This window comes from Salvelinus sp. IW2-2015, linkage group LG3, assembly GCF_002910315.2.
Source record: "Salvelinus sp. IW2-2015 linkage group LG3, ASM291031v2, whole genome shotgun sequence".
NCBI classification, from domain to species: domain Eukaryota; kingdom Metazoa; phylum Chordata; class Actinopteri; order Salmoniformes; family Salmonidae; genus Salvelinus; species Salvelinus sp. IW2-2015.
The window spans coordinates 29,749,119-29,764,045 of NC_036840.1; the positions used below are offsets into that span (position 1 = coordinate 29,749,119).

At 47.3% G+C, this 14,927-nt stretch overlaps 1 protein-coding gene across 1 annotated transcript in view; it reads right to left on the reverse strand.

The window, feature by feature from the left end:
* The window catches only part of LOC111954275 (peroxisome proliferator-activated receptor gamma coactivator 1-alpha-like), a 62,438-nt gene that overhangs the window by 25,498 nt on the left and 22,013 nt on the right, over positions 1-14,927 (reverse strand). The window contains 1 exon segment of the mRNA XM_070435993.1: positions 200-394. Within this exon segment, the coding sequence (XP_070292094.1) occupies positions 200-394 (195 nt within the window).

The following is a 14,927-nucleotide window of genomic DNA, read 5'->3' on the forward strand; positions in this document are numbered from 1 at the left end:
CAAGGCACACAGACGCTTTTGGTCACTGGCCTGCTTCGCTCGCAGTGCCTTATCTGGTGTTGGCGGTGGCCCCAGGAAAGGGGCTGGAGCGAAGGGTCTGTGCTGGGGGATGAGGGTTTATGGCCGTGGACGGTGGGGAATTGGGTGGTGGTTGTGGTGGAGGTAGGGATAAAAGAGAGGTGGTGGTACAGAGTCTTACCAGGGAGGGTTCCTCTGGTTCGGGGGTGCGCGGCGAGCCGTCAGGGGTGGAGGGACAGCTCTGGTCACTGGCATTGGTCACGTCCCCATCTGCCAGGGCCTCGAACGAAGGCAATCCGTCCTCGTCCACTGGGATGCTGTCCAGGGTTTCTGTAAGCACTGCCAGCAAATTGGCCTCATTTTCCTCATCTATCTTCTTGGGAGGGGAAGAGAAGAGCGAGAGAGAGAAAGGGAGGGAGAGAGATGGAAAGAGAGAGCGGGAGGGAAAGAGAGAGCGGGAGGGAGAAATAGGACATTTTAGTTTGGAGAAGTTGCTTGAGCAATACGTCTTCTCTTTGCAGAGGGGGTTGGGAGGGTGGGTGTTTACACGCTTCTATTGTTCATAGAGTAGGAGAGTTTTGCAGCAGAGCGGCTCTTTTCAGCAGTCCTATCTTTTTAAAAACAACATTCTCTCTCTGTGTGCATGAGAGTCAGCCCTGTCACTCATTTTTTAAGCATGCAGCTTACTGGACCAAAAATAATACTCCCCCAAGAAATCCATTAACAAGGCTGACACACAGCAAAGTATCTAGGGGGGAGGGAAGTTGAGTCGCCTCAATCCCCCAACTCTCCCCTCAGAAAAGGGAACGATCGACTTGTCGACAAGATGTTTGCAAGACATCCTCCGATAAGGCGAATCACCGCCTGCTAATGCTAAATTAATCTGATATTTTTGAGTGTCGGGAAAAGAGAACTGACGTTCGTCGAGAAGCATGTGCGGGGGGAGGGGATGTTGTGAGTTTGCTGCAGCTGTTTCCCACTTAAAGGGGTGACATAATGAGAGAGGGAGCAAACGAGACGGAGAGGSAGAGATGTGGGCTGCCTAGCATCGACAGKGGAGGTGAGAGAGACAGAGGATTATGGAGGGGGGAGACAACAGGCACTGGAAGTTCCAGGACCAAAACCCAGGGGAACCGGGAAAAAGTTAAACAGCGAGTCGCCAATAGGAATAAGAACAAATCCTTTTATACCACATGGCAGGATTAACATCGCTCGCCGATAGCGTGCAGCGATCATCGCGCCAAAGGGGAACCATCCCTAAAGATAGCGCCGCTGACCTGCTCATGCTTGGCTCCCACATGCAGACAATTACTCCAGGCCGCTTGCTCCCATTCAACCCCTCTGAGTTTCCTACGATTRCACACCGCCGTGGATAGCTCTAGACAGGAGAAGCTTTGGAGTTTCCGAGATAGTGGACATGTCATTTYTCTCCCTCCCTTTTCTTGCTTAGATGACACAGATAGCCTAAGCATTTGTGTTAGCCATCTGACAGGGAGGAGAATGTGAATCCAATGCTCTTTCATACAATATTCATCCTCTAACAACATAAAAGTGACATATTTCACAGAGATAACAAAACGGTGACTGGGGCCACGCCAGCACTGGCAGTAAATGGTTTGCAGGAAATTGCTCTCGATGAGGTACCATGCTGTTTAATTACTTRCAAAGAGCTTCAATCCACTGTGCCGGAACCTATGTTGTCGTTCACAGTTTTCAGACATCCCACTTTATTAGCCGAGCGCTAAGCGGGTGGGTAATAACAGTTGATACAGACAGAGACTTTTCTTAGAACCTAACACTCGCTCCTCAGCTGGAAAATTGTAACTGGGATCATTTCAGATTATCTCAAAACGAGGCTTTAATGGAGAACCATCTGTTTGGGTTAAACTTGAACAACTTTTCACGGAAGGCTAGGGTCACACTTTTCCCAGTCTATCTATGCAGACGTTTTGGCAGCGAAATCAAGACCACCATCTTGCCTAGTGCCAGTAAAATTTCACCACGCCACCGAGCTTCATCGGCAGGGAGTGGTCCCAGGAATTTTTCAAGTTTCACTCTGGATAATACGCGACYGTGGCAAATCCATACCTGGGTTCAAATACATGTGTATTCGAGCATCTGGTATTTCAACAAAACAAATCTGTGTATTTGAGTATTTTCGAATACACAGCCCAAAACAAGTACTTTTATTTGAGTACTTCAATTGTTATTTGTAAAAAAAAAATGGTGTGCCAAATAGTTTTTGAGAGTATTTTCAAACATTTATTTCAAATATTACTTTCAAATACCTGGGTTAAATGCATGGGAGTGTATTTGAGTCAGTGTATTTTAGTATTTTCAAATACTTTCCAAGTGTATTTCCAAACACATGAAAATATTAAACTATTTGTCTTTTCAAATAAAAGATATCTGAATAGTTACTTTGAATGTATGTGAAAGTATTTGAGACTTTGAAATAGTATTTGAACCCAGGTCGGCTGTTTGAAAAAAAGAGTTTGAAAAACTCTTACTAAAGTCTAGAGGACTGTAATGCAGTGAAAGGGACACTTGTAAAAGCTCAAGTCGTAACGGTCATGCTGCAGGCCTTGCTAAAGCTCCGGGCCGGTGAGAGTCCCAGGCCAGTCAGAGGATTTTCAGGGGCTGTGGAAAAAGAAGAGACCTGAGTAAGTGCTTCTCCTCTTGAGAGAGCCCCTGTCCAGCAAAGTCCAGCTTTGCCACGCCAGCTTAAGACTATCCTCACGCCACTTCACTAGACCAAAGTCAATCCACTACCTCTTGACTCGTCACCACCCAAAAGCTATGCAACCCCAAAGGAGGAGGACGTCAGAGCTAACCTGGCAACCCAATGACGGCCTCGTCCACATTTATYGATTATCACAGTGGCTGTTTAGAGACTGAAAAGGGTGTGGCAAAGGAAAAGGCCTCGGTGGGAGCACCATCTCTCCCATCCCGGTTAATGGACCTCACCCAATTAAAGAGATATTAACCATCCAAGACTAAATGTAGGATCACGATATATTAACCAGCTTCAATTCTAAAGGGTGCCATTCATGGCTGTTTTACTCCAAGCGTTTCAATTAGCCATAAAGCATGATGGCAGGCGCCTGGTAGGGCCGTGCCATCGTTCTCCCCCCTCCCTCCTACCCGCGTATCCCTCTGCCTCTCACTTTGGAGATAAAAAAGCAGCACAGCAGTCGTTCATTATCAGGTGAGGGTCTTTGTTATCAGACGGGCTGTCTTTGAAACCGTCCTTGCTTTTAACTCTTTGACTGAGTTCCGCCGAGCCATTGTGTTCCAGAGATATAATTCATGCCCCTGATAACGGGATGTGTTTTTTGTTGTTGTTGTAAATACAGACTTTTGAACTCTGACTTTTGAAATCCAAATTAAAACAACGAATTGCTTCTTAAAGATTTGTAGCCTCTGAGCAATGTCCCAGGGATCACATTTCAAGTAGGCATCGGCAATGCATCTTTACATTTTTGAAGGACGGGAATCAAAAAAACCACTATTCAATGTTTCTGCAATTACAAACCTGACCATTTAATAAGACATGGGTTCATCTCATACACTGCTGTGATCTTACAACGAGAGACAGAAACTGTTACAACTGCCACCTAGGGAGAAGAAGAAAACCCCTTGCATTGTAAATGAGTCATCTGGTTCTGAAAGTATGGCTTAGACTCGCTCCGCAAATACAGGGAGAAATAAAAAAAAAGAGACCAGTCTACTCAGACAGAAAACATTTCTTAATAAATTGGCCTGCGAATTGATCGGGGTTAAATCCATGCCTTGACAATTGAATTGTGTTACTTCGTCTAGAGATGCACTGCGTACCAAACATTAGCAACACCTGCTCTTTCCATGACATGGACTGACCAGGTGAACCCAGGTGAAAGCTATGATCCCTTATTGATGTCTCCTGTTAAATCCACTTAAATCAGTGTACATGAAGGGGAGGAGACAGGTTAAAGAAGGATTTTTAAGTCTTGAGACAATTGAGACATGGATTGTGTTATGTGTGCCATTCAGAGGGTGAATGGGCAAGACAAAATATTTAAGTGCCTTTGAACAGGGTATGGTAGTAGGTGCCAGGCACACTGGTTTGTGTCAAGAACTGCAACGCTGCTGGGTTTTTCAAGCTCAACAGTTTCCTGTGTGTATCAAGAATGGTACACTAACCAAAGGACACCCAGCCAACTTGACACAACTGTGGGAAGCATTGGAGGGAACATGGGCCAGCATCCCTGTGGAACGCTTTTGACACCTTGTAGAGTCCATGCGCCAGCTGTTCTGAGGGGGGAGTGGAGCAACTCAATATTAGGAAGGTGTTCCTAATGTTTTGTACACTCAGTGTATATTTCTCTCACACTCACAATTTCAAAGGCATTCCCTCGGACGATATTAAACGAGTAGCCAGACCTAATCATAGCACAATCAGAAACAGGGGGGGGGGGGGTCGCCTCAACGCGGTATTACATTTTATTTAGATTTCATAAACAAATAATGTATTCTGTATTATTGCCCCAGATTTCAGAGAACATGAATCAAAGTCATCCACCGCTGAGGCGTTAGTGGAGCTGACACGACGGCTGGTCACACAGGCGCAACATATGGCAGGAGAGGGGCGAAGGGAAGGGAGAGAGGGGGAGAGGGGGGAGAGAAGGGAGGGAAGGGGGGCGGCAAGGGGGGGGGTGGTGGGGGAGAAAAAAAAAGCAAAAAAGCAGAAACAAGGTACTACAGAGATATAAAAAGAGAGAGATGTAGACTAAAGATAATGAAGAGCATAGCCAAAGACAAGGCAAAAGCAGACACTAATGGCAGAAAAATAAGTGCAGTAATAAGGAGCAAAGAAGACAAACATAGACGAGGAGGGGGGGAGAAGAGGGAGGGAAGGGGGGAGTAGAGGTGCAGCATGATGCAGAGCATAGACATATCATGCAGCCACCAGAGACGGCCAGTCATTTAGCACTCATTATCTGGGAGTGAGAGAGAAGAACATTGTAACCTATAGGACTGACACCATACAATACTGTGCTGTATAGATCGGGTGTGTGTGTACATGTGTCTGTGTTGTGTCTATGTCTATGTGTGTGACTGGCTGCACTGTTCATCTCAGTTCTTCGAAACATAAAACTACATGTTAAAAGTGTCAAATTGATCAAGGCCATGCCAGAGTTGAAGGCTGGTCTCCTTTGACCATCTGGCTATGGGAGTCAACAGTGCGTTGGATTATTCAAAGCCCATTTTCCAAGCAAACGATCCTTCAGGCTAGAAGAGACCGGGTTCTGCTTACTTTGGACATAAGGCTCACTGCGTGGCATCGGTCAACACCTTCAAATGGTCGTGAGCCAAGACAAGACTATCGCCCCTGCTCCACGCACACACAAATACATGCACGCACGCGCACACACACAAGCGCGCGCACACACACACAGCCCATTTACCCAGCAGTAAACGTGTAATTCCTTGAGGTGTCTGGGTTCCTCTCTGAACACAGACAAGAGTGGTCAACAGCAGCAAGGTGGGTCATCCAGACCGATACTCTCTGAACACAGACAAGAGTGGTCAATAGCTTGCAAATGGGTGGGTCATCCAGACCGATACTCTCCTGAACACAGACAAGAGTGGTCAATAACAGCAAGGTGGTCATCCAGACCGATACTCTCTGAACACAGACAGAGTGGTCAACAGCAGCAAGGTGGGTCATCCAGACCGATACTCTCTGAACACAGACAAGAGTGGTCAACAGCAGCAAGGTGGGTCCATCCAGACCGATACTCTCTGAACACAGACAAGAGTGGTCAACAGCAGCAAGGTGGGTCATCCAGACCGATACTCTCTGAACACAGATAAGAGTGGTCAACAGCAGCACTGTGGGTCGTGCAGACCAATACTCAACCCTGATGAACAACAGGACTCATCTCCACACCTGCCTAAGCTCCTAGGAATGTACTACTAGAGATCCTGCAGTAGTACAATAACCATTGACCGTTTGATCCAAACCAGAACTTTTGGCCCACACGCGGTTTCTCAGTTGCATCACATCAAGGAGTGACGTCAAAGACAGGATATCTCTGTCAGATGTCACTCCCATTGAGAACCAGTGTGAATATTCTACAGTGGAAACTACATTCGACATGTCAATGAAGCCTCGGACTATGTGAGGGAGAAGTGTTCGAGCGAGGGAGCGCTGATGTGTCTCCTGGGAACCATTTAGACCGTTAGAGTGCTATCAGATGAGAACAGAGAGAGAGAGAGAGAGACAGAGAGGGAGGAAGAGAGGGAGAAAATCCTCCGGTGACCAATTCTCTGTCGAAGACCGTCAAACCTGACAACTCGCTCTGATTCTGAGAGAAACCTAGACGTATTTCCAAGAAACTCTACTCTGCTTTGTAAAAAGTTGACGGACAGTCTTTGACCGACAGTTCCAGCCCTCCTGCCACAATTCCTGACCGAAATCCTGACGTAAAACAAGCCCAGGTCTCGGAAATCTGCTGACGCCACCTCGCCCTATGGCCATTTTTAGACTTCATCCTTGCATGTTGTACAGTACTGTTGTACCTCGGGGGTCAAAAGTCAGGAGAGAGTCAGCAAAAAATACACCACCACCACAACAACATCATCAGCAGGCATGAAATAAAATGTAATCCTTGGTCAGGATTCTCTAAGCAGGTGTACCCATGACAGAAACACACAAACACAACAGCTAGTTCTCGAACGAGAATGGACTGTCGGACACCAACAAACGAAGGGAAGGACGGTGATACACCACCAGCAAGGGGGAACAGAAGGCTTAAAGCAAACTCCCCTCCCCTCCAGGAGGACTTGTCCGCCCACCACCACTGCTGCTGACGACAACTGAAACTCTCCGGGTACTAGAATCACTAGTCTAAGGAGAGGCTTTTAGTCACAAGTGTTACGGACTCAGGAGAGCCCTGCGATCACCAGACAGCTGAAGCCAAACCCCGAGGGGGGTTTATATTAACAGTGTGAGCAGGAGAATCTATATCTAAGGCCTAACGCAGAACTGCTGTCGTTTTTTACCCCTCTTTCCAACAGATGGTGTTTTTTGGTTTGTTTTACTCCAATGTAATTATACACCATAACAGTGTTTGAATGCTCTTCCCTGTGGTCGCCTGGGGGTTATTTGTTTCTGTATTAGCCAGGTCGACGCAAGAAATGAAGGAGCTGGCGTTCCTACTTAGGTGGAATGGGAATTCTGACACGAGTGCGTTGCTTTTATCAAAAATCCCACTGGATATACAGGGAGTGAGTTAGGGAATATTTTCCGGACTTTTTTCTCATAATAATGCAAATAGCTGTTTGCTTTAGTAGGCAGCTATGAATCTGCAGTGCTAAGCATCCCTTGGTACGTGTCGGCGTGTATATGGTGAGTAGAAGGAGAGAGAGACGGGTGGAGGAGGGGCTGCTCTGACATCAACCCAGTTAAACGGACATTGTCACGTTTCCTCCGCCCACGTCGGTAACCGTTACCGTCAGCCGTGCGTGTAACAAACAAAACCATCACAAATTGGGGGGGGGGGGTGGGGGGGGGGGGGGGGGGGGGGGGGGGGGGTGGGGGGGGGTTGTTGCTAACATTTGCAAGGAGAGAGAGCAGAATTGGTCAAAACCTCTCCTTTTCTCACAGAACGGCCAAGGATAACATCCGCTGCCCCCTCCACTCCCTCCATCCATCCCTCCCTCTCCTGACCTTTCAGACCTGCAAGCTCATCAACGGCTGCAGGCCTTTTCATTTGTCACAGTATTACAGTAGGAGGGATGGAGAGAGCAAGGAGAGAGCAAGGATGGGGTGGACAGATCTGTATCACACAGTAGTGTTGTGTACTGGGATGCACAAGGAAAATTATTGTTATGCAGGGAATGCACACTTTCGCGCCTAATGTGGTGTGTGTGTGTGTGTGGTGTGTTCTATGTATCTTGTGTGTGTGTGTGTGTGGTGTGTGTGTGTGTGTGTGTGTGTGTGTGTGTGTGTGTGTGTGTGTGTGTGTGTGTGTGTGTGTGTGTGTGTGTGTGTGTTGGGTGTGTGTTTTTCTATGTATGCTTGGGTGTGCGTCCATGTGTATGCTGTGTTGGGGAGAGTATGGACCCAACATCACAAAATGTATGGTAATTGAAACACAGAAATCTTTTTGGAAAAGCAGTCAATTTGATTATGCAGGCAAAAGGTCACCCTATTCAATTTACACTCTACGCGGAGTACAATACAGGAGGGGAGATAACACTGAAAGCAAATGATCTTATCAAGCTTACAGACCTCAGCACTTACCTACTGCATTAAAGCTTATTTGCTGATACTAAATAACGCATTATCTTTTACCTTGCCTTCTGAGCATGGGTGTGGCTTTGTTCCCCCCCCCCCGTTCAAGGTCGGGGTGCTGCAGCAGTAACCTGGTCCGTGCCTGGACTTTGTGAGCAATGGAGCGGGATGGAGGGATTTGGAGCTAGCACTTTTTGGGAAATACGGATTCTCCTGGAAAGAGTCGATTGGTTCGAGACAGCTAGATAATCAGGTCAACAGCACTCAAGAGGACAAAACTTTATTCCCTGAATGTGTTATTGACACGTTTCAAACAAATGTGTGTTCTTCCTGCCGTGTAGAATGAACACGCTAATCTCCATTACACACACACACACACACACACCACAACAACACACACAACACACACACACACACACACACACACACACACACACACACCACACACACACACACACAACACACACACACACACACACACACACACACACACACACACACAGCAGACAAAACTACTCACACACACACCATGAGAATGTCGTGCCACAGCTTTCTCCCTAGCCTACTGTCTGTCAGTGGTGCTGATTGTCCAAGCCATGTGAGTCATCCCACTCTCTCAGCGCAAGGAAGTTACTTCAAGAGCTTCTTCAACTATTTAAGGCCCTGTCTGAGACCAAACGTTCAATTATAGAAAAAAAAAAACACAAAGCTGGAACATATGCATGCTCTAAGGTTAGCATTGCGCTATTGATCTGAATGTAATTCTGGAATGAGCAGGTTTGGGACAGAGTTTGAAGAGGAGACACTGAAAAACAACACGCAAGACCAGCTACTTTGTAAGAGAACGAACAGACAAACTAAATCCGGTCTAGAAAGCCAATTGTATATTTCCAGTGCAGACAAAGACATCCTATTGCTATGGAGTAGGGGCAAGGGGCTGGCTATAGGCTAGTGATAAGCGCTAGTGCAGAAATGCTAGCTTCAAGTTAGAGGTGGCTGAGCTGGTCTGGGGAGGGCTGCACACCTCTGATGATATGCCTTCCCTGGAGAGTGGAAGTGGAGGATCAAACAGGACTGATAGCGCTTTCACATCTATCACTGAACCAATGGATTGAAGGTCTCCCTCTCGGCTTCTTTTTCTTTTGTTCACTGCTTCACTATCTCTCTGACCCTCTCTACCCACTTCTCTCACTATCTCTCTGTCCCTCTCTACCCCACTTCTCTACTATCTCTCTGTCCCTCTCTAACCTCCTACTTCTCTCACTATCTCTCTGTCCCTCATCTTAACCCCTACTCTCTCATTATCTCTCTGTCCCTCTACCCCTTCTCTCACCTATCCTCTGTCTCTCTACCCCTACTTCTCTCACTATCTCTCTGTCCCGTCTCTACCCCTACTTCTTCTCACTATCTCTCTTGTCCCTCTCTACCCCTACTTCTCTCACTATCTCTTCTGTCCCTCTCTACCCCTACTTCTCTCACTATTCTCTGTCCCTCTCTACCCCTTTCTCCTCACTATATTCTCTCTTACCCTACTCTCCCCTACCCTCTACTGTCTCTCACTATCTCTCTGTCCCTCTCTACCCTACTTCTCTCACTATCTTTCTGTCCTCTCTACCCCCTACTTCTCTCACCTCTTCTGTCTCTCTACCGCCCCTTTCTCTCACTATCTTCTGTCCTCTCTACCCCACTTCTCTCACTATCCTCGTCCCTCTTACCCCTACTTCTTCTCACTATCTCTTCTGTCCCCTCTCTACCTACTTCTCTCACTATCTCTCTGTCTCTTCTACCCTACTTCTCTCACTATCTCTCTGTTCCCTCTCTACCCTACTTCTCTCACTATCTCTCTACCCCTACTTCTCTCACTATCTTCTGTCCCTCTCCCCTACTTCTCTCACTATCTCTCTGTCCCTCCTACCCCCTACTTTCTCTAACTATCTCTCTGTCCCTCTCATCCCCTACTTCTCTCACTATCTCTCTGTCCCCTCTCTACCCCTACTTATCTCCTCTATCTCTCTGTCCTCTCTACCCCTACTCTCCTCACTATCTCTCTGTCCCTCTCTACCCCTACTTCTCTCACTATCTCTCTGTCCCTCTCTACCCCTACTTCTCTCACTATCTCTCTGTCCCTCTCACCCTACTTCTCTCAACTATCTCTCTGTTCCCTCTCTACCCCTACCTCTCTGTCCCTCTCTACCCCTATTTCTCTCACTATCTCTCTGTCCCTCTCTACCCCTATTCTCTAGCTATCTTTCTCCTCTCTACCCACTTCTCTCACATCTCTCTGTCCCTCTCTACCTCCTTCTCTCACTATCTCTCTGTCCTCTCTACCCCTACTTCTCTCACTATCTTCTTGTCCCTCTCTACCCCTTACTTCTCTCACTATCTCTTCCCCTCTCTACCCCTAACTTCTCTCACTATCGTCTCTGTCTCTCGTCTACCCCTACTTCTCTCACTATCTCTCTGTCCCCTCCTACCCGTACTTCTCTCACTTATCTCTCTGCCCTCTCTACCCCTATCTCTCTCCACTATCTCTCTGTCCCTTCTCTACCCTACTTCTCTCACTATCTCTCTGTCCTTCTCTACCCTACTTCTCTCATCATCTCTCTGTCCCTCTCTACCCCTTACTTCTCTCACTATCTCTCTGTCCCTCTCTAGCCCCTACTTCTCTCACTATCTCTCTGTCCCTCTCTACCCCAACTTCTCTCACTATCTCTCTCTGTCCTCTCTACCCCTACTTCTCTCAGCTATCTCTCTGTCCCTCTCTACCCCTACTCTCTCACATCTTCTCTGTCCGCCTCTCTACCCCTACTTCTCTCACTATCTCTCTGTCCTTCTATCCCTCTTCCCCTCTCTACCCTACTTCTACTACTATCTCTCTGTCCCTCTCTACCCTACTTCTCTCACTATCTTCTGTCCCTCTCTACCCCTACTTTCTCTCACATCTCTCTGTCCCTCTCTACCCTACTTCTCTCACTATTCTCTCTCTGTCCCTCTCTACCCCTATTCTCTCACTATCTCTCTGTCCTCTCTAACCCCTACTTCTCTCACTATCTCTCTGTCTCCTCTCTACCCCTACTTCTCTCACTATCTCTCTGTCTCTCTCTACCCTACTTCTCTCACTTATCTCTTGTCCCCTCTCTACCCTACCTTCTCTCACTATCTCTCTGTCCCTCTACCCCCTACTTCTCTCACAATCTCTCTGTCCCTCTCTACCCCTACTTCTCTCACTATCTCTCTGTCCCTCTCTACCCCCTACTTCTCTCACTATCTCTCTGTCTCTCTTACCCCTACTCTCTCACTACATTCTTCCTCTTCTGCCCTCTCTACCCCCTACTCTGCCTTCACTATCTCTTCTGTCCCTCTCTACCCCTACTTCTCTCACTATCCTCTGTCCCTCTCTACCTACTTCTTTCACTATCTCCTGTCCCTCTCTGACCCTACTTCTCTCACTATCGTCTCTACCTCCTCTCACTTCTCTACCCCTACTTCTCTCACTATCTCTCTGTCCCTCTCTACCCCTAGCTTCTCTCACTATTTCTCGTCCCTCTCTACCCCTGTTCTTCACTATCTCCTGTCGCCTCTCTACCCTACTTCTCTCACTATCTCTCTGTCCCTCTCTGACCCTATTTCTCTCTCTCTTTCTTTCTTGCCCTTTCTCTTCCATATGTCTCTCACTTCTCCCTCCTCTCTCTACCCCTATTTCTCTCTCCCTCTTTCCATCTCTCTCTCGCTCCGTGCCCATTGCATAAGTGTGTGTGTGATAAATAGCATTCCGGGAATCTCAGTGTTCTTACACCCACCCACTTGAAAGAATACATGTTTAAATAATACAGGAAGGTTTTGGCTTGCTGTTTGGGTTTCTGTGTATATGTGGGTGAGGGGGGGGGGCTAAGCATTTCCGGCCAGTTTAAACAGAAGTGGTCCTGAAAGGCTCTTAGTAAGAGATTACCCTCGCACTAAAAAATAGCCACGCAACCACCAACAGACACACACACAGACACGACACACACACAGATACACACACAGGAAGTCTAGTGAAGTGCAGCGGCTAGCCATTTATCACATGCAAATGAAACCCTATTTTTCTGAGTTGTCTCACTCCACATGTGCGTGCTCGGGCTCAACCCCACACACACTAGCTATTGTATAGCTGGAGCAAGTGTCAGTGTCTATTTGTATGCAGCCTGACAACTTTAACTCCTTAGTCTCACTCTTAGAACAACACACACACACACACACACACACAACACACACACACACACACACACACACACACACACCACACACACACACAACCACACACACACCCACACAACACAACATAAAATACACCCCCCCCACACACAGATAAAATACACCCCCCCCATACCACACGATAAAATAACACCCCCACACAAAGATAAAAATACACCCCTCCTACACCACATACACAGATAAAATATACACCCCCCAAAACACACAGATAGAATACACCCCCCCCCCACACACACAGATAAAATACACCCCCCAAACAACACATGCAGTATAGAATACACCCCCCCAACACACACCACAGATAGACACCCCCCCCAACACGATAAAATACACCCTCACCCACACACAGATAAAATACACCCCCCCCACACACAAGATAAAATACACCTCACCCACACACACACACACACAGATAAAATACACCCCCCCCACACCACACAGATAGAATACACCCCCCCACACACACAGAGATAAAATACCCCCACAAACACAGATAAAATACACCCCACCCACCAGATAAAATACACCCTCACCCCCACAGATAAAATACCCCCCCCCACACACACAGATAAAATACACCCCACCACACACACACAAAATAACACCCCCCCCCGCAGTTAAAATACACCCCCCCACACACACACAGATAAAATTCACCCCCCCCACACACACAGATAAAATACCCTCACTCCACACAGATAACATACATCCCCCACACACACGAGAGATAAAATATCACCCACACATACCAGATTAATAATACACTCCCCCACCCTCACACAGATAAAATACACCCCACCCCACACAGATAAAATACACCCCCACCCCACACCACAGATAAAATACACCCCACCCCACACACAGATAAAATACACCCCCCCACACACTATAAAATACACCCCCACACACACACACGATAAAATACAACCACCCCACACACACAGATAAAATACACCCCCACCACACAGATAAAATACACCCCCACCCCACAGATAAATACACCCTCACCAAACACAGATAAATCCACCCCCCCACACACAGATAAATACCCCCCCCCCAACACACACCGCACCCACACACAAAATACAACCCTCACCCCACATATAAAATACACCCCCCCACACACACACAGAGATAAAAATACACCCAACACACACAGGATAAAATACACCCCCACAGATAAAATACCCCCCCCCCCCACACACACATCAAAAAATACACCCTACCCACACATATAAAATACACCCCCCCCCACACACACTACAACAGAGATAAAAATCACCCCCACCCACACAGATAAAATACACCCACCCACACAGATAAAATAAACCCCACCACAACAGATAAATTACACCCTCACCCCCACAGATAAAATAACCCCCCACACACACAGACACATATAAAATACACCCCCACCCACAAGATAAATACATCCCCCCCACACACACACAGTTAAAAATACACCCCCCACACACCCACAGTTAAAATGACACACCCCCCCACACAACACAGATCTAAATTTCACCCCCCCCACACATACAGATAAATATACACCCTCACCCACACAGATAACACACATCCCCCACACACACAGCGAGATAATTAACACCCCACACACACACACACAGATAAAATACACCCCACACACACACACAACAGATAAATATCACCCCCACCCCACATCAGATAAAATACACCCCCACCCACACAGACACACAGATAAAATACACACCCCACCACACACAGATAAAATTACACCCCCCCACACACAGATAAAAACCCCCACCACACACACACATGATAATATACCCCCCTCCCCACACACACAGATAAAAACACCCCCACCACACACACACACACAGATTAACCCCCCCCCCCAGATAAATACACCCCCCCACACACACACAGAGATAAAATACACCCCCGTACACACCACACACACACACACACACACACCACACACCACACACACACACAACACACACACACACACACACACACACACACACACACCACACACACACACAACACACACACACACACACACACACACACAACACACACACACACACAAACAGTAAAATACCACCCTCCCCCACACACACAGGATAAAATCACCCCCCCCACACACACACACAGATAAAAACCCCCCCCACACACCAGATAAATACACCCCCTCTCTCTCTCACACGCACACGCACACACACACACACACACACACACAACACACACACACAGTTAAAAATACACCCTCCGACACACAGTTCAAATACACCCCCACACACAAAAGTCCCTCTACTGTATTGAGGTGAAAATGATGACTCAGACACCTTATCGATAGCAACAGCTATGGTCCTCCTGGATCAGAAGTTTA